This window comes from Prenolepis imparis, unplaced genomic scaffold (genome assembly GCF_030444845.1).
Source record: "Prenolepis imparis isolate NDT839.2.m4 unplaced genomic scaffold, iyPreImpa1.0 SCAF_15, whole genome shotgun sequence".
NCBI classification, from domain to species: Eukaryota; Metazoa; Arthropoda; class Insecta; order Hymenoptera; family Formicidae; genus Prenolepis; species Prenolepis imparis.
This window is the reverse complement of record NW_028141173.1, coordinates 5,674,615-5,696,257: the sequence shown is the minus strand read 5'-3', so window position 1 is coordinate 5,696,257 and position 21,643 is coordinate 5,674,615. Positions and strand designations below refer to the sequence as shown.

Below are 21,643 nucleotides of genomic sequence, written 5' to 3'. Positions count from 1 at the left end.
GACACCAGCGTACAAACTTTTTCATTTGCTATACATAAATTAAGGATGCGTCGCACAGGGTCCGCGTCAAAAAAGTATCAATTTCTAATATTTTAAGACGAGCCAAAAATTCATCGATTATACATTTTAATAGTACATTGATTACAGAATCTTTTGGTACCATGCAGACACCAGCGTACAAATTTTTTAATACGATAAACATAAAATAATGTTGCGTCGCATAGGGTCAGCGGTAAAAAAGTATCAATTTCTAATATTTTAAGACGAGCCAAAAATTCATCGATTATACATTTTAATAGTACATTTATTACAGAATCATTTGGTACCAAGCAGACAACAGCGTACAAACTTTTTCATTTGCTATACATAAAATAAGGATGCGTCGCACAGGGTCCGCGTCAAAAAAGTATCGATTTCTAATATTTTAAGACGAGCCAAAAATTCATCGAGTATACATTTTAATAGTACATTGATTACAGAATCTTTTGGTACCATGCAGACACCAGCGTACAAATTTTTTAATACGATAAACATAAAATAAGAATGCGTCGCACAGGGTCAGCGGTAAAAAGTATCGATTTCCAATATTTTAAGACGAGCCAAAAATTCATCGATTATACATTTTAATAGTACATTTATTACAGAATCTTTTGGTACCATGCAGACACCAGCGTACAAATTTTTTAATACGATAAACATAAAATAAGAATGCGTCGCACAGGGTCAGCGGTAAAAAGTATCGATTTCCAATATTTTAAGACGAGCCAAAAATTCATCGATTATACATTTTAATAGTACATTTATTACAGAATCTTTTGGTACCAAGCAGACAACAGCGTACAAATTTTTTAATACGATAAACATAAAATAATGTTGCGTCGCATAGGGTCAGCGGTAAAAAAGTATCGATTTCTAATATTTTAAGACGAGCCAAAAATTCATCGATTATACATTATAATATTACATTCATTACAGAATCATTTGGTACCAAACAGACACCAGCGTACCAATTTTTTAACTTGATAAACATAAAATAAGGATGCGTCGCACAGGGTCCGCGTCAAAAAAGTATCGATTTCTAATATTTTAAGACGAGCCAAAAATTCATCGATTATACATTTTAATAGTACATTGATTACAGAATCTTTTGGTACCAAACAGACACCAGCGTACAAATTTTTTAACTTCATATACATAAATTAAGGTTGCGTCGCATGGGGTCAGCGGTAAAAAAGTATCGTTTTCTAATATTTAAAGACGAGCCAAAAATTCATCGATTATACATTTTAATAGTACATTGATTACAGAATCTTTTGGTACCATGCAGACGCCAGCGTACAAATTTTTTAATACGATAAACATAAAATAAGTATGCGTCGCACTGGGTCAGCGGTATGAAGTATCGATTTCCAATATTTTAAGACGAGCCAAAAATTCATCGAATATACATTTTAATAGTACATTGATTACAGAATCTTTTGGTACCATGCAGACACCAGCGTACAAATTTTTTAATACGATAAACATAAAATAAGGATGCGTCGCACAGGGTCCGCGGTAAAAAGTATCGATTTCCAATATTTTAAGACGAGCCAAAAATTCATCGATTATACATTTTAATAGTACATTGATTACAGAATCATTTGGTACCAAACAGACACCAGCGTACAAATTTTTTAACTTGATATACTTAAAATAATGTTGCGTCGCATGGGGTCAGCGGTAAAAAAGTATCGTTTTCTAATATTTAAAGACGAGCCAAAAATTCATCGATTATACATTTTAATAGTACATTGATTACAGAATCATTTGGTACCAAACAGACACCAGCGTACAAATTTTTTAATACGATAAACATAAATTAAGTATGCGTCGCACAGGGTCCGCGTCAAAAAAGTATCGATTTCTAATATTTTGAGACGAGCCAAAAATTCATCGAGTAAACATTTTAATAGTACATTGATTACAGAATCTTTTGGTACCATGCAGACGCCAGCGTACAAATTTTTTAATACGATAAACATAAAATAAGTATGCGTCGCACAGGGTCGGCGGTATAAAGTATCGATTTCCAATATTTTAAGACGAGCCAAAAATTCATCGATTATACATTTTAATAGTACATTGATTACAGAATCTTTTGGTACCAACCAGACAACAGCGTACAAATTTTTTAACTTGATATACATAAAATAAGATTGCGTCGCATGGGTTCAGCGGTAAGAAGTATCGATTTCCAATATTTTAAGACGAGCCAAAAATTCATCGATTATACATTTTAATAGTACATTGATTACAGAATCTTTTGGTACCATGCAGACACCAGCGTACAAATTTTTTAATACGATAAACATAAAATAATGTTGCGTCGCATAGGGTCAGCGGTAAAAAAGTATCAATTTCTAATATTTTAAGACGAGCCAAAAATTCATCGAGTATACATTTTAATAGTACATTGATTACAGAATCTTTTGGTACCATGCAGACACCAGCGTACAAATTTTTTAATACGATAATCATAAAATAAGAATGCGTCGCACAGGGTCAGCGGTAAAAAGTATCGATTTCCAATATTTTAAGACGAGCCAAAAATTCATCGATTATACATTTTAATAGTACATTTATTACAGAATCTTTTGGTACCAAGCAGACAACAGCGTACAAATTTTTTAATACGATAAACATAAAATAATGTTGCGTCGCATAGGGTCAGCGGTAAAAAAGTATCGATTTCTAATATTTTAAGACGAGCCAAAAATTCATCGATTATACATTATAATATTACATTCATTACAGAATCATTTGGTACCAAACAGACACCAGCGTACCAATTTTTTAACTTGATAAACATAAAATAAGGATGCGTCGCACAGGGTCCGCGTCAAAAAAGTATCGATTTCTAATATTTTGAGACGAGCCAAAAATTCATCGATTATACATTTTAATAGTACATTGATTACAGAATCTTTTGGTACCAAACAGACACCAGCGTACAAATTTTTTAACTTCATATACATAAATTAAGGTTGCGTCGCATGGGGTCAGCGGTAAAAAAGTATCGTTTTCTAATATTTAAAGACGAGCCAAAAATTCATCGATTATACATTTTAATAGTACATTGATTACAGAATCTTTTGGTACCAAACAGACACCAGCGTACAAATTTTTTAATACGATAAACATAAAATAAGTATGCGTCGCACAGGATCCGCGGTAAAAAGTATCGATTTCCAATATTTTAAGACGAGCCAAAAATTCATCGATTATACATTTTAATAGTACATTGATTACAGAATCTTTTGGTACCAAACAGACACCAGCGTACAAATTTTTTAACTTCATATACATAAATTAAGGTTCCGTCGCATGGGGTCAGCGGTAAAAAAGTATCGTTTTCTAATATTTAAAGACGAGCCAAAAATTCATCGATTATACATTTTAATAGTACATTTATTACAGAATCATTTGGTACCAACCAGACAACAGCGTACAAACTTTTTCATTTGCTATACATAAATTAAGGATGCGTCGCTTGGGATCAGCGGTAAAAAAGTATTGATTTCTAATATTTAAAGACGAGCCAAAAATTCATCGATTATACATTTTAATAGTACATTGATTACAGAATCTTTTGGTACCAAACAGACACCAGCGTACAAATTTTTTAACTTCATATACATAAATTAAGGTTGCGTCGCATGGGGTCAGCGGTAAAAAAGTATCGTTTTCTAATATTTAAAGACGAGCCAAAAATTCATCGATTATACATTTTAATAGTACATTTATTACAGAATCATTTGGTACCAAGCAGACAACAGCGTACAAACTTTTTCATTTGCTATACATAAATTAAGGATGCATCGCATGGGATCAGCGGTAAAAAAGTATCGATTTCTAATATTTAAAGACGAGCCAAAAATTCATCGATTATACATTTTAATAGTACATTGATTACAGAATCATTTGGTACCAAACAGACACCAGCGTACAAACTTTTTCATTTGCTATACATAAATTAAGGATGCGTCGCACAGGGTCCGCGTCAAAAAAGTATCGATTTCTAATATTTTAAGACGAGCCAAAAATTCATCGATTATACATTTTAATAGTACATTGATTACAGAATCTTTTGGTACCAAACAGACACCAGCGTACAAATTTTTTAACTTCATATACATAAATTAAGGTTGCGTCGCATGGGGTCAGCGGTAAAAAAGTATCGTTTTCTAATATTTAAAGACGAGCCAAAAATTCATCGATTATACATTTTAATAGTACATTGATTACAGAATCTTTTGGTACCATGCAGACGCCAGCGTACAAATTTTTTAATACGATAAACATAAAATAAGTATGCGTCGCACAGGGTCGGCGGTATAAAGTATCGATTTCCAATATTTTAAGACGAGCTAAAAATTCATCGATTATACATTTTAATAGTACATTGATTACAGAATCTTTTGGTACCAACCAGACAACAGCGTACAAATTTTTTAACTTGATATACATAAAATAAGATTGCGTCGCATGGGTTCAGCGGTAAGAAGTATCGATTTCCAATATTTTAAGACGAGCCAAAAATTCATCGATTATACATTTTAATAGTACATTTATTACAGAATCATTTGGTACCAACCAGACAACAGCGTACAAACTTTTTCATTTGCTATACATAAATTAAGGATGCATCGCATGGGATCAGCGGTAAAAAAGTATCGATTTCTAATATTTAAAGACGAGCCAAAAATTCATCGATTATACATTTTAATAGTACATTGATTACAGAATCATTTGGTACCAAACAGACACCAGCGTACAAACTTTTTCATTTGCTATACATAAATTAAGGATGCGTCGCACAGGGTCCGCGTCAAAAAAGTATCGTTTTCTAATATTTAAAGACGAGCCAAAAATTCATCGATTATACATTTTAATAGTACATTGATTACAGAATCTTTTGGTACCATGCAGACGCCAGCGTACAAATTTTTTAATACGATAAACATAAAATAAGTATGCGTCGCACTGGGTCAGCGGTATGAAGTATCGATTTCCAATATTTTAAGACGAGTCAAAAATTCATCGATTATACATTTTAATAGTACATTTATTACAGAATCATTTGGTACCAAGCAGACAACAGCGTACAAACTTTTTCATTTGCTATACATAAATTAAGAATGCGTCGCATGGGATCAGCGGTAAAAAAGTATCGATTTCTAATATTTAAAGACGAGCCAAAAATTCATCGATTATACATTTTAATAGTACATTTATTACAGAATCATTTGGTACCAACCAGACAACAGCGTACAAACTTTTTCATTTGCTATACATAAATTAAGGATGCGTCGCACAGGGTCCGCGTCAAAAAAGTATCAATTTCTAATATTTTAAGACGAGCCAAAAATTCATCGATTATACATTTTAATAGTACATTGATTACAGAATCTTTTGGTACCATGCAGACACCAGCGTACAAATTTTTTAATACGATAAACATAAAATAAGAATGCGTCGCACAGGGTCAGCGGTAAAAAGTATCGATTTCCAATATTTTAAGACGAGCCAAAAATTCATCGATTATACATTTTAATAGTACATTTATTACAGAATCTTTTGGTACCAAGCAGACAACAGCGTACAAATTTTTTAATACGATAAACATAAAATAATGTTGCGTCGCATAGGGTCAGCGGTAAAAAAGTATCGATTTCTAATATTTTAAGACGAGCCAAAAATTCATCGATTATACATTATAATATTACATTCATTACAGAATCATTTGGTACCAAACAGACACCAGCGTACCAATTTTTTAACTTGATAAACATAAAATAAGGATGCGTCGCACAGGGTCCGCGTCAAAAAAGTATCGATTTCTAATATTTTAAGACGAGCCAAAAATTCATCGATTATACATTTTAATAGTACATTGATTACAGAATCTTTTGGTACCAAACAGACACCAGCGTACAAATTTTTTAACTTCATATACATAAATTAAGTTTGCGTCGCATGGGGTCAGCGGTAAAAAAGTATCGTTTTCTAATATTTAAAGACGAGCCAAAAATTCATCGATTATACATTTTAATAGTACATTGATTACAGAATCTTTTGGTACCATGCAGACACCAGCGTACAAATTTTTTAATACGATAAACATAAAATAAGGATGCGTCGCACAGGGTCCGCGGTAAAAAGTATCGATTTCCAATATTTTAAGACGAGCCAAAAATTCATCGATTATACATTTTAATAGTACATTGATTACAGAATCATTTGGTACCAAACAGACACCAGCGTACAAATTTTTTAACTTGATATACTTAAAATAATGTTGCGTCGCATGGGGTCAGCGGTAAAAAAGTATCGTTTTCTAATATTTAAAGACGAGCCAAAAATTCATCGATTATACATTTTAATAGTACATTGATTACAGAATCATTTGGTACCAAACAGACACCAGCGTACAAATTTTTTAATACGATAAACATAAATTAAGTATGCGTCGCACAGGGTCCGCGTCAAAAAAGTATCGATTTCTAATATTTTGAGACGAGCCAAAAATTCATCGAGTAAACATTTTAATAGTACATTGATTACAGAATCTTTTGGTACCATGCAGACGCCAGCGTACAAATTTTTTAATACGATAAACATAAAATAAGTATGCGTCGCACAGGGTCGGCGGTATAAAGTATCGATTTCCAATATTTTAAGACGAGCCAAAAATTCATCGATTATACATTTTAATAGTACATTTATTACAGAATCTTTTGGTACCAAGCAGACAACAGCGTACAAATTTTTTAATACGATAAACATAAAATAATGTTGCGTCGCATAGGGTCAGCGGTAAAAAAGTATCGATTTCTAATATTTTAAGACGAGCCAAAAATTCATCGATTATACATTATAATATTACATTCATTACAGAATCATTTGGTACCAAACAGACACCAGCGTACCAATTTTTTAACTTGATAAACATAAAATAAGGATGCGTCGCACAGGGTCCGCGTCAAAAAAGTATCGATTTCTAATATTTTAAGACGAGCCAAAAATTCATCGATTATACATTTTAATAGTACATTGATTACAGAATCTTTTGGTACCAAACAGACACCAGCGTACAAATTTTTTAACTTCATATACATAAATTAAGGTTGCGTCGCATGGGGTCAGCGGTAAAAAAGTATCGTTTTCTAATATTTAAAGACGAGCCAAAAATTCATCGATTATACATTTTAATAGTACATTGATTACAGAATCTTTTGGTACCAAACAGACACCAGCGTACAAATTTTTTAATACGATAAACATAAAATAAGTATGCGTCGCACAGGATCCGCGGTAAAAAGTATCGATTTCCAATATTTTAAGACGAGCCAAAAATTCATCGATTATACATTTTAATAGTACATTGATTACAGAATCTTTTGGTACCAAACAGACACCAGCGTACAAATTTTTTAACTTCATATACATAAATTAAGGTTGCGTCGCATGGGGTCAGCGGTAAAAAAGTATCGTTTTCTAATATTTAAAGACGAGCCAAAAATTCATCGATTATACATTTTAATAGTACATTGATTACAGAATCTTTTGGTACCATGCAGACGCCAGCGTACAAATTTTTTAATACGATAAACATAAAATAAGTATGCGTCGCACAGGGTCGGCGGTATAAAGTATCGATTTCCAATATTTTAAGACGAGCCAAAAATTCATCGATTATACATTTTAATAGTACATTGATTACAGAATCTTTTGGTACCAACCAGACAACAGCGTACAAATTTTTTAACTTGATATACATAAAATAAGATTGCGTCGCATGGGTTCAGCGGTAAGAAGTATCGATTTCCAATATTTTAAGACGAGCCAAAAATTCATCGATTATACATTTTAGTAGTACATTTATTACAGAATCATTTGGTACCAACCAGACAACAGCGTACAAACTTTTTCATTTGCTATACATAAATTAAGGATGCGTCGCTTGGGATCAGCGGTAAAAAAGTATCGATTTCTAATATTTTAAGACGAGCCAAAAATTCATCGATTATACATTTTAATAGTACATTGATTACAGAATCTTTTGGTACCATGCAGACACCAGCGTACAAATTTTTTAATACGATAAACATAAAATAAGGATGCGTCGCACAGGGTCCGCGTCAAAAAAGTATCGATTTCTAATATTTTAAGACGAGCCAAAAATTCATCGATTATACATTTTAATAGTACATTGATTACAGAATCTTTTGGTACCAAACAGACACCAGCGTACAAATTTTTTAATACGTTAAACATAAAATAAGTATGCGTCGCACAGGATCCGCGGTAAAAAGTATTGATTTCCAATATTTTAAGACGAGCCAAAAATTCATCGATTATACATTTTAATAGTACATTGATTACAGAATCTTTTGGTACCAAACAGACACCAGCGTACAAATTTTTTAACTTCATATACATAAATTAAGGTTGCGTCGCATGGGGTCAGCGGTAAAAAAGTATCGTTTTCTAATATTTAAAGACGAGCCAAAAATTCATCGATTATACATTTTAATAGTACATTTATTACAGAATCATTTGGTACCAAGCAGACAACAGCGTACAAACTTTTTCATTTGCTATACATAAATTAAGGATGCATCGCATGGGATCAGCGGTAAAAAAGTATCGATTTCTAATATTTAAAGACGAGCCAAAAATTCATCGATTATACATTTTAATAGTACATTGATTACAGAATCATTTGGTACCAAACAGACACCAGCGTACAAACTTTTTCATTTGCTATACATAAATTAAGGATGCGTCGCACAGGGTCCGCGTCAAAAAAGTATCAATTTCTAATATTTTAAGACGAGCCAAAAATTCATCGATTATACATTTTAATAGTACATTGATTACAGAATCTTTTGGTACCATGCAGACACCAGCGTACAAATTTTTTAATACGATAAACATAAAATAATGTTGCGTCGCATAGGGTCAGCGGTAAAAAAGTATCAATTTCTAATATTTTAAGACGAGCCAAAAATTCATCGATTATACATTTTAATAGTACATTTATTACAGAATCATTTGGTACCAAGCAGACAACAGCGTACAAACTTTTTCATTTGCTATACATAAAATAAGGATGCGTCGCACAGGGTCCGCTTCAAAAAAGTATCGATTTCTAATATTTTAAGACGAGCCAAAAATTCATCGAGTATACATTTTAATAGTACATTGATTACAGAATCTTTTGGTACCATGCAGACACCAGCGTACAAATTTTTTAATACGATAAACATAAAATAAGAATGCGTCGCACAGGGTCAGCGGTAAAAAGTATCGATTTCCAATATTTTAAGACGAGCCAAAAATTCATCGATTATACATTTTAATAGTACATTTATTACAGAATCTTTTGGTACCAAGCAGACAACAGCGTACAAATTTTTTAATACGATAAACATAAAATAATGTTGCGTCGCATAGGGTCAGCGGTAAAAAAGTATCGATTTCTAATATTTTAAGACGAGCCAAAAATTCATCGATTATACATTATAATATTACATTCATTACAGAATCATTTGGTACCAAACAGACACCAGCGTACCAATTTTTTAACTTGATAAACATAAAATAAGGATGCGTCGCACAGGGTCCGCGTCAAAAAAGTATCGATTTCTAATATTTTAAGACGAGCCAAAAATTCATCGATTATACATTTTAATAGTACATTGATTACAGAATCTTTTGGTACCAAACAGACACCAGCGTACAAATTTTTTAACTTCATATACATAAATTAAGGTTGCGTCGCATGGGGTCAGCGGTAAAAAAGTATCGTTTTCTAATATTTAAAGACGAGCCAAAAATTCATCGATTATACATTTTAATAGTACATTGATTACAGAATCTTTTGGTACCATGCAGACGCCAGCGTACAAATTTTTTAATACGATAAACATAAAATAAGTATGCGTCGCACTGGGTCAGCGGTATGAAGTATCGATTTCCAATATTTTAAGACGAGCCAAAAATTCATCGATTATACATTTTAATAGTACATTTATTACAGAATCATTTGGTACCAAGCAGACAACAGCGTACAAACTTTTTCATTTGCTATACATAAATTAAGAATGCGTCGCATGGGATCAGCGGTAAAAAAGTATCGATTTCTAATATTTAAAGACGAGCCAAAAATTCACCGATTATACATTTTAATAGTACATTGATTACAGAATCTTTTGGTACCAAACAGACACCAGCGTACAAATTTTTTAATACGATAAACATAAAATAAGTATGCGTCGCACAGGGTCCGCGTCAAAAAAGTATCGATTTCTAATATTTTAAGACGAGCCAAAAATTCATCGATTATACATTTTAATAGTACATTTATTACAGAATCATTTGGTACCAAGCAGACAACAGCGTACAAACTTTTTCATTTGCTGTACATAAATTAAGGATGCATCGCATGGGATCAGCGTTAAAAAAGTATCGATTTCTAATATTTAAAGACGAGCCAAAAATTCATCGATTATACATTTTAATAGTACATTGATTACAGAATCATTTGGTACCAAACAGACACCAGCGTACAAACTTTTTCATTTGCTATACATAAATTAAGGATGCGTCGCACAGGGTCCGCGTCAAAAAAGTATCAATTTCTAATATTTTAAGACGAGCCAAAAATTCATCGATTATACATTTTAATAGTACATTGATTACAGAATCTTTTGGTACCATGCAGACACCAGCGTACAAATTTTTTAATACGATAAACATAAAATAAGAATGCGTCGCACAGGGTCAGCGGTAAAAAGTATCGATTTCCAATATTTTAAGACGAGCCAAAAATTCATCGATTATACATTTTAATAGTACATTTATTACAGAATCTTTTGGTACCAAGCAGACAACAGCGTACAAATTTTTTAATACGATAAACATAAAATAATGTTGCGTCGCATAGGGTCAGCGGTAAAAAAGTATCGATTTCTAATATTTTAAGACGAGCCAAAAATTCATCGATTATACATTATAATATTACATTCATTACAGAATCATTTGGTACCAAACAGACACCAGCGTACCAATTTTTTAACTTGATAAACATAAAATAAGGATGCGTCGCACAGGGTCCGCGTCAAAAAAGTATCGATTTCTAATATTTTAAGACGAGCCAAAAATTCATCGATTATACATTTTAATAGTACATTGATTACAGAATCTTTTGGTACCAAACAGACACCAGCGTACAAATTTTTTAACTTCATATACATAAATTAAGGTTGCGTCGCATGGGGTCAGCGGTAAAAAAGTATCGTTTTCTAATATTTAAAGACGAGCCAAAAATTCATCGATTATACATTTTAATAGTACATTGATTACAGAATCATTTGGTACCAAACAGACACCAGCGTACAAATTTTTTAATACGATAAACATAAATTAAGTATGCGTCGCACAGGGTCCGCGTCAAAAAAGTATCGATTTCTAATATTTTAAGACGAGCCAAAAATTCATCGAGTAAACATTTTAATAGTACATTGATTACAGAATCTTTTGGTACCATGCAGACGCCAGCGTACAAATTTTTTAATACGATAAACATAAAATAAGTATGCGTCGCACAGGGTCAGCGGTATAAAGTATCGATTTCCAATATTTTAAGACGAGCCAAAAATTCATCGATTATACATTTTAATAGTACATTGATTACAGAATCTTTTGGTACCAACCAGACAACAGCGTACAAATTTTTTAACTTGATATACATAAAATAAGATTGCGTCGCTTGGGTTCAGCGGTAAGAAGTATCGATTTCCAATATTTTAAGACGAGCCAAAAATTCATCGTTTATACATTTTAATAGTACATTTATTACAGAATCATTTGGTACCAACCAGACAACAGCGTACAAACTTTTTCATTTGCTATACATAAATTAAGGATGCGTCGCTTGGGATCAGCGGTAAAAAAGTATCGATTTCTAATATTTAAAGACGAGCCAAAAATTCGTCGATTATACATTTTAATAGTACATTGATTACAGAATCTTTTGGTACCAAACAGACACCAACGTACAAATTTTTTAATACGATAAACATAAAATAAGTATGCTTCGCACAGGGTCCGCGGTAAAAAGTATCGATTTCCAATATTTTAAGACGAGCCAAAAATTCATCGATTATACATTTTAATAGTACATTGATTACAGAATCTTTTGGTACCATGCAGACACCAGCGTACAAATTTTTTAATACGATAAACATAAAATAAGGATGCGTCGCACAGGGTCCGCGTCAAAAAAGTATCGTTTTCTAATATTTTAAGACGAGCCAAAAATTCATCGATTATACATTTTAATAGTACATTGATTACAGAATCTTTTGGTACCATGCAGAAACCAGCGTACAAATTTTTTAATACGATAAACATAAAATAAGAATGCGTCGCACAGGGTCAGCGGTAAAAAGTATCGATTTCCAATATTTTAAGACGAGCCAAAAATTCATCGATTATTCATTTTAATAGTACATTTATTACAGAATGTTTTGGTACCAAGCAGACAACAGCGTACAAATTTTTTAATACGATAAACATAAAATAAGGATGCGTCGCACAGGGTCCGCGTCAAAAAAGTATCGATTTCTAATATTTTAAGACGAGCCAAAAATTCATCGATTATACATTTTAATAGTACATTGATTACAGAATCATTTGGTACCAAACAGACACCAGCGTACAAATTTTTTAACTTGATATACATAAAATAATGTTGCGTCGCATAGGGTCAGCGGTAAAAAAGTATCGATTTCTAATATTTTAAGACGAGCCAAAAATTCATCGATTATACGTACATTATAATAGTACATTCATTACAGAATCATTTGGTACCAAACAGACACCAGCGTACAAATTTTTTAACTTGATAAACATAGAATAAGATTGCGTCGCATAGGGTCAACTGTAAAAAAGTATCGATTTCTAATATTTTAAGGCGAGCCAAAATTTCATCGTATATATATTTCAATAATGTATTATTTGCAGATTATCTTTGTACCATAAGCATACCAGCGTACTATCTTTTTGGACGAATATACGTTATATAAATCTGCGCCGTATGGGATTTGCGGCTTAAAAATTTTAATTTTCGATATTTCAAAATGTGCAAAAAATTAATCTTATATACATTTTAACAGTACATTGTCTGCACATTATCACGAGTTATGCGTGACTGCATGCATATATCGCGGTAATATATGTCGAAACTCATTTCTACTGCGCATTTCGTATGACAAAATCTGCATCACGATCATTTTACGATTGTTGATTGATTTTCGAAGGGAAAGAATAGTTTTCGGACTATTTTAAAAGTATGCTAAAGCCATCTGAAGTTATGTTTCATCAAAATATTTTTTTATCTAAAAATAGCACGCAATAATTTTTAGCGTGTATTTTCTCACCTTCGACGTCAAAATCCAACATGGCCGCAGCAAATGCCAAGGAACCTTAAAAAATTAAATAATATAAATAATATAAATAATATTTAAAACTTATTAATTATATTTAATAATATATTTTATAATTCTGAAAAAATACTACTTAATATTATATTCCTTCTTTCCTATTTCAGTCTTTTTCTCTCTTTCACCCTCTCTTTTATTTATTCTCTTTTTCTTATTTAATTTCAAATAAAACTTCCTCCTTTTTTCCTCTTCATTTTCCTTTATCTTTTTTTCTTTTCTTCTCTCTCTCTCCCTCTCTTTCTTTCTTTATCTATTAATAATATAATTAATAATATACAATTCATCTCTTTAACTTTAATAAAATATTTAAAGATAATTTACTTTATTTTATATTCCTTCTTCTCTCTTTTTCTATAATCTTTTTTTTCTCCCTCTCTTTTGCTTAATATTTCTCTTCTTTTATTTTAAATAAAGCTTTGTTTTCTTTTTTCTCTGTATTTCTATCTCCCTCTTTTTCTCTCTTTCTATTATTCTTTATCTATAAATGATAAAATTAATGATATAATTAATAATTATAATTCGTCTCCTATGCCCTTACACGACAAAATTAAAATAATTCAAATTAAAATGAATGGTACGCTGTGATTAGTGTGCTGTGATTGATCAAATCTGAAATTATGATGATTCTAATAAAATTTCAAATTTAACAAATCATAGCCACGGATCACTTTAAACTGAACATTTTAATTCTGTCACGAAAGTAGCCCATTTAACTTTAAATAAAATATTTAAAGGATTATTAAAATTACAATAATATTCGAACAATTAAAAAATTAATACCTAATAATTATTATAATCTGATATATTCCTTATTCTCTCTTTTCCTTCAATCATTTACCTTTTTTCTTTTATTCTCCATCTCTTCTTTAATTTTAAATAAAACTTTTCGCTTTTTTCTACTTTTCCTTTTTCTTTCTCTCTCCTTTATTCATTTTCACTCTCTTATTTCCTTTTCTTATATTTTAAATAAAACTTTCTTCTCTTTTTCTCCTTTTCTTTTTTCTCTCTTTTATTTCCACTCTTTTTCTCTTTAGTCTCTTTCTTTCTATTCTTCTATATCTACTAATAATATAATTAATAATATAATTTATGTTTTCATTAAGAACTTTATAAATAAAACATTTTAAAAAACTATAATATTCAAATATTTAAAAAATCTAATAAAAATATTATTACCTAATTTTAAATTCATTCTTTTCTTTTTCTTTACCCTTTTTAGGAGGATTCTCTCTTTTCTTCTCTCGTTATCAGGCGTTATGGCGTATAAAACATTACAATGCTGCGTCATTTTTTTCGCAATTTTCGCGATTGATTTAATGCATCAGCGACAGGACCATCTTCTAGATCTGTGTCAATAATGTGGATATTTAATTTTTAATTATGTAAACAAGAAAATGATCGCGTTATACTATTAGAAGATTATTATTACCATGGCTTGCATGTCCTTGATGTATCGCACTTGATCAAATTTTTTTTTATCTTAGACAACGCTCTACTTTCTAATGCATATAATGGAAACGGATTAAGCACCGTGAAAAATAGATGTGTAAACATTTATAAATATAATTCTCTAAATGGTTTGCTTACCATGGATAAAAGCGTGAAAGCTATTTTTTATACGAATAATTTTTATAACTGTCTTACATTAAACACTTAATTTGGATGGAGTAAAATAATATTTAAATGATTACATTATAGATCAGATTCTTTAAAGACAATACGATATAAAAGATAAAAGAATAAATGGAAAGATTGAGTAGACAGAAAAGGAGAAACAAGTAAATTTAAAAATATATTAAAAATATGAACGTTTATTCGAAAAATATATTAAAAATAAGAACGTTGATTCGAATACGTACAGAACAACAGCATCAAATAGCAATATATATTGTAATAAGAGATGTCAATCTACATTTTTGATATGATTTTCAATATATTACACTTTCTCCTTTTATACCTTTTAATCTACTCTGATATTTTATTTATTTTTACATCGTATTTTAATGAATTTGTCTTTAGGTGGTCATAAATTAAATGTTATTTTATATTGACAAATGAGCATTTAATATCGCATTAATTATGAAAGTTACTCATAAAACAACTTACACACATTATCCGCTACATGCTCTAGTAATTGAATCATTTAGAAAACTATATTTATAAATGTGTATATATATGTGCTGTCATTTACACGTTGGTCTGTCTTGTAATAATGTACTAGCTAGAAAAACTCGTGCCGACAGAGCTGACCATGACCTTGAGGAGTTGCGCATGGTACGCATGTTAGCGATTGTGCACACGTCGCGCGTTATGCTTGTCAAGCCACACGGAACCAAGCCCATAGTTGTGGGGAATGATCAATAAATTCGAAGACGCGACATCGTACCGGCAAGTAAGCATTCCGCAGCATTAGCATTTGGAAGCTCGATCCTCGACAAGCGAAACAAATCAAAGAGACCAAGATGCCGGGACCAGGATGCGACAAGGGTAAGTGTGCTCATATAAATTCTTAATGGATATTAAGAGATAATTTAATAATGACATTTTCTCTCAATTGTTATAGACTCTAATAACTTATAGAGGAATTTTACTGATATAAAATTAATAGAAAATAAATGAAAAATAAGAGATCTGTTTTTTATGAAGATGTCATGCAATCGATTTCTAATTATCGTATTGTTTCGACAATTGTCAATGTATTATTGCGCAATTTTATATATTTAATTGCGGTTTTTAAATATTTTTTTCTCTCTTGTATTATACAACTAGTTTTGTATGACATTGTAATATTTATACAATATTTGAATTTATTATAGACAAATGCAAGGACTGTAAGTGCGGTGACAACTGCTCGTGCTGCGCCTCCGGATGCAAAGGTAATATTAAAAATTAGTTCAGTTGTTTGCTCGATTACGTAATTTACTATTTGTTTATCGTTGTGTCTATATATATATATATATACATACATATATATATACATATATATATACATACATATATATTAACTTACACATTACATTTTGCATGCAATATCTTACTCGAAGCTTCGACGCGGCTCTCGGTTATTTCGATAATTATACATAAGAAAATGAATAACGATTTCTCGGAATACTAATGTACTATTTTCCTGTTTATATGTATTTTGTCTTTTTTTCTCTGTCAACTTGATTTTTAACAATTTTACGATTTATGTAATTTATGTTTAAATTACGCAATTAATTTAAATTTTCATTTTTAATCCCATTAAAAATGGAAATATTTTGGACCAGAATAGTTAATATTGTAAGAGTTTTATTTTAAATAGTTATTTATAAAAATTACCTATTTTATAAGTTTTACACATTTTTCCCCTTTTCTTTTTTTTAATAAAAAAAGTATACATAAAGAAATTATATAGATAAATAACTTATATTCTTTTTGTTTTTACAGATCAATGTGGCTGCAAAACGGGCGGAAAATGCGCGTGCAAATAAACGCACTTAAATTAACTAATAATAAAAAAAACCATATATAATCTATATTAAAAATGATAAACTTGTAATGCGTTAAAGTAACTCCAGTATGTAGATAAAATTTGGAGTACTTTAATATTATTAAAGTAGGATTTTATGCTTTACAAAATTTATATGTAATATGAACTTTCCACCTTTTGATGAACAGCTAATAAGTTAATAAAATTCATGTAGTTTAAATAACTTTTAATTTTATTGCTGCAAATACATTTCCTATTCTTTTGTGCTATGATCATAATAAAAAGAATTAATTCTTTCCATTCTAACTCGTGTCTAGATGTAAACAAAAAATCTTAGTGAAAAAAATAGAATATTGTATATTTAATCTTAATAAATCTAATTTCATTGGTTTTTTTATGTGTATAGCGATAACTTGCAAGATAATACCTATCGTTGCAATCAGTTTTGCTGATATATGTTTGTTCAAAAAATATGATCGATATATGATGCCTCAAAACTGTGGAATGTGTCCAATCATTAAAATTTATAGTGTATACGACAAAAGATATGCAAAATAAAATTATTAATTGCCAAATAAAATTATTAAAATTCATAGAGACTAACTATACAATATTTTTCATTTTCTCTCTTTTAATATAGGTCTCTTTTAATAGATCTACTTACTTTGTTTGCATTTCTTACTACATATATTTTTTATATTGCAATTTTCCATCATATATCTCGATCATATTTCTAATATTAACTAAAATAACTTTCAAACTCTATTTTTACATTGTATAAGTAAGTGTTGCAATGAATTTGCTATCTCGACGATTTCGATAACTGCAGCGTTACTATCAAAAAAATTTTTAATCATAAATGTAATCATGAAATGCGTCGCGGCGAACAAATTTGCAATTATTCGCATGCTTGTATTTTTCGCGAATATATATGTTAAATAATGTCAGAAGTGAAATTTGCACGCAAATAATTATCGGGAATTATCCTGCAGAGCGATAATATGAATACACGTTTATTGCCAAGTATATATTATTCTTTTGCAATTGGATCATATTGGATGCATATTTCGCAGAGTTGTCAAATGTCAAATGAGACTCTCCCCCCCCCCCCCCCACCACTCGGCGCAACAGCTGTAGCGCGTACGTCATCAAAGTTGTCGTGCGTCATCGGCAAGTTTCGGACAGCATCGGGCGGTCATGAAAATTCTCGTCGTGTTGTCGCACGTGTTCGGTTGAATATTAATTTATTTAATAATCGAGATTCAGTAATATCATAAAAATGTGAATGTGTCATAATAAAAAATATTAATATAATAATTATAATAAATAAACTTTTACGGAATATTCATTAGCGTCTTTCAAAAATGTTACTCAGCACGATGCAGTTATCGGTTAGATCGATTTGCGGCATAAATCTTTTGAGATCAGTAGATCTAAGAACAAAAATAAAATGCAGGTACACTAGGTGGGCTAGTCGGACTCCTAGTGCGATTGTCAATGAAGACGAACTTTTCGGTGTTACGGCTGATGATGCAGAAACAAAAATACATGCCGAAGCTTTTAAAACGCGCAAGGAAAGATCCAAAACACGAAAAGTTAAAGAGAAGAAGAAAAAGAAGCAAGATAATAAAGTAGAAGAAGTCACAGAACAAGGATACAAGTGGTTCAAAGCAGATGATAAGCTTGTAAGGTATGTGTGTAGTTTCTTAAATAATATATAGATCAACATTTTTATTTAGTTATTAATCAGCCGATGTGTCCAAGTAATATCACATTGTATTTTTCGTGTTTCAGCTCTTTGTTGATAAATGTCAAAACAAGAAACAAGAGAGAAAAGAACCAGAGTATGTTCTTAGAAGGCTTTCGATTGATTAAAGACGCAGTTCAAGCAGGGATAAAACCAAAAGCGATAGTCTTCAGTAGATTATCTGACGTACTACCGTTGTCGCTATCCAAGGAAGTAAAATTGTATAAAGTTCCATATCGTACAATTCAGTTGTGGTCTAACTTGACAACTTCTCCTGGAATACTTGGTAAACATCTCAATTTTACAAATATGTGGAAAAAATGTAATTTTAAAGAAATGAATATAATTATTCTTTGACAGGAGTTTTTGAGATCCCAGATGTGGCTATCAAGCAACCTGTCAATGATGCTATACCTCTGACTATTATTTGCGACAATATTAGAGATCCTGGAAATTTAGGAACTATTGTAAGAGCTGCTGCAGCAGTTGGTTGTGAAAAGCTGCTATTAATGAAAGGTAATTTATAGTTTTTTTTTTTTTTTTACTGTCAATTCTTAATTCATTTTTCTTTTTTAGGATGTACAGATTTATGGGATTCCAAAGTCTTGCGCAGTGCTGTTGGCGCACATTTTCGTGTACCAATACATACATCTGTTTCATGGGATAAAGTTACAACGTTAATAAGCAACGAATCGATGATGTATCTAGCAGATAACAATGTAGCATATGAAAATAAGTTACAAGATAATACGATTAATCCAGAATCAAATGTAAGTATCGAAGCTAATGATAATAATGTAAAAGAGGATGATTACGATGCCAACAGTGATCAAATTGAAAACGATAAACCAATAGAGGACACGGTAGACGAATTACTAAATCAAGTTAAATCGCATAAACCAACTGCAAGAACCAAGTCACTAATGAGAAAGTTAATATCTCAACTCCCAGTTGAGCCTTATTACAAATTAGATTTCGCAAAGAAAGAAATGGTGCTTGTTATCGGTGGGGAAACTGAGGGTGTAAGTCTCGAATCGTGTAAATTACTTCACGCGAGAAATTGCGTTCGCGTCAATGTACCGCTGACTAACGGCGTTGACAGTTTAAATGTTGGTGTGGCTGTTGGTATCGTGACATTTGAAATGAAAAGACAGTTTGTGACCCGTAATATAAATGATGAATAAAATTATCCTTTTATATGATATTTTGTATGTGAATAATATTTCACAAATCTCTCCAATTACTCTTGCAACGACACAGATAATACAATACTACATTCATTACTTGGACATTGATCTTTTGATATTGCAATATTTTTCTTTAGTTCTTTAGTCAAATATTTTGATACTTATTAATGATTTATATTAGGATTTTATTACTACATATTTATGATATTATATATCATGTTTAAAAAAATGATAAGATAATAATGAATATAACATTCTGAATTTATTATAAATTTTAAATACATTTAGCAACACAATATATATTTCAATAATATAAAAATAACTTATGTGTTGAACGCTACACTATTTTTCTAATATGGCAAAAAGATAAATATGGCGAAAAAGTTGATTGATACAGTCTATGCAATACAGTCTAAAGTATATATTCTTTTACCTAACACTAAACTAATAGAAATAAATTCCTAGATAATAAAAGTGTTATAATTAATACTATTTTAATATGTCGAAAATATTATAACAGAAATATCAATAATATTCTACTATTACTATTACTATTAATATGGCAAACATACATTCTACACTATTTGATCTATAATAGCATATAGTGAAAAATATAAATTTTAAATTTCTGTACAATTACCAACAAATTTACAGATAATTTTTTTATAGATTATATGCTCTATATATAATTTTCTACCATAATCACAAAATACTGCTCTTTAAAGAAAAATATAATAAGCATTGCATATAAGAAATGAAGGCAGTGCAATCAATGTATAATATTAATGTTAAAACTTTAAAGCGAATTTTTTTTTTGGATTCAATGAATGTCACAAGCTTAATTAATGCAACAAAAGAGTATGCGTCTCCAACGACATCGTTCGTGATGAGTATTTCTTTGTAAATCTGTACTGTGTGAGCTAATATCTGAGATAGTTTCACTTAATAGAGAGCCATGGACCGATACAATCTCATTATCTTGAAACCATTCTGGACTAGTATTGTACATGAATGTATGAGATTCTTTATTAGCTGTTGTGTTGATTTTAAGATTTGTGAATTTATTTTGATTGGACGTAGATGCGGTATAGGTGCAAACTTTTGATTTGTTTTGAACAGAATCCTCGTACACATTAATTTCAGAATCAGCAGTTATAATTGCATTACTTATTCTTATAGCTTTACTACTAGAATGCACTTCGACTTCTAAGTTTGGTAAATTCAAGTCATTCTTCATAGACATTTTTCCTGATACAGTCGTTTGTAACGAAGGGGACAACGTTAATAAACGTGCATGGTTTAAAGTAAAATCGCATTTGTTGTAATCGAAATTGGGCGTTAACGGAGTTTGAGCCTCGTGAATATTTTTACGAATCTCTACTTCCACATGTGATAATATCTGTTTTTCCAAAAATATTCTAAAAGTGCGTTTACTTAGCTCGGCGTTTTTCAAATTGGTTCTACACCTTCTTTTGTGCAAAGCGACAGAGTCGTCGACATCTGTCATCGGTATGGATGATTGTGGTCTATAAAAAAAATTAGTGGTATCATGATGCCCATATAAAGAATGAACCAAAGAAAGATGATTACTGGAAAAGTCAAATGTCATGCTTGTATCCTTACTATTAAAGTTAGATGAATTCTGCCCAGTTGGGATAGAATGTTTATTAAAAATGTTACTTGG

General features: G+C 30.8%; 2 protein-coding genes and 1 long non-coding RNA gene across 10 annotated transcripts; 1 reads left to right on the top strand and 2 right to left on the bottom strand.

Annotated features, from left to right (window-relative positions):
• Window positions 1-12,977: 12,977 nt before the first annotated feature.
• Window positions 12,978-15,786, bottom strand: LOC145945984 (uncharacterized). Of its 8 annotated transcripts, XR_014426957.1 has the most exons (5): window positions 15,660-15,786; window positions 14,983-15,052; window positions 14,730-14,899; window positions 13,875-14,615; window positions 12,978-13,803 (listed from the first exon to the last, which is right to left on the bottom strand). It is a non-coding gene; the product is annotated as an uncharacterized LOC145945984 (long non-coding RNA). The 8 variants fall into 8 exon arrangements; XR_014426955.1 differs by having other exon boundaries at window positions 14,730-15,052; XR_014426958.1 differs by having other exon boundaries at window positions 12,978-13,535; window positions 13,630-13,803; window positions 14,730-15,665.
• A 113-nt stretch (window positions 15,787-15,899) lies between these two features.
• Window positions 15,900-19,976, top strand: LOC145945974 (rRNA methyltransferase 3, mitochondrial). Its single transcript, XM_083055297.1, has 6 exons — window positions 15,900-16,040; window positions 16,370-16,429; window positions 16,983-18,715; window positions 18,820-19,058; window positions 19,133-19,288; window positions 19,349-19,976. The coding sequence occupies exons 3-6, from the start codon at window positions 18,390-18,392 to the stop codon at window positions 19,954-19,956; spliced, it is 1,329 nt and encodes a 442-aa protein (XP_082911423.1). The 5' UTR covers window positions 15,900-16,040; window positions 16,370-16,429; window positions 16,983-18,389; the 3' UTR covers window positions 19,957-19,976.
• Window positions 19,977-20,336: 360 nt separating this feature from the next.
• LOC145945980 (uncharacterized) lies at window positions 20,337-21,568 on the bottom strand. The gene has a single exon (XM_083055307.1). It carries the CDS (start codon window positions 21,566-21,568, stop codon window positions 20,798-20,800), a length of 771 nt encoding a protein of 256 aa, XP_082911433.1. The 3' UTR covers window positions 20,337-20,797.
• Between the last annotated feature and the right edge of the window lie 75 nt (window positions 21,569-21,643).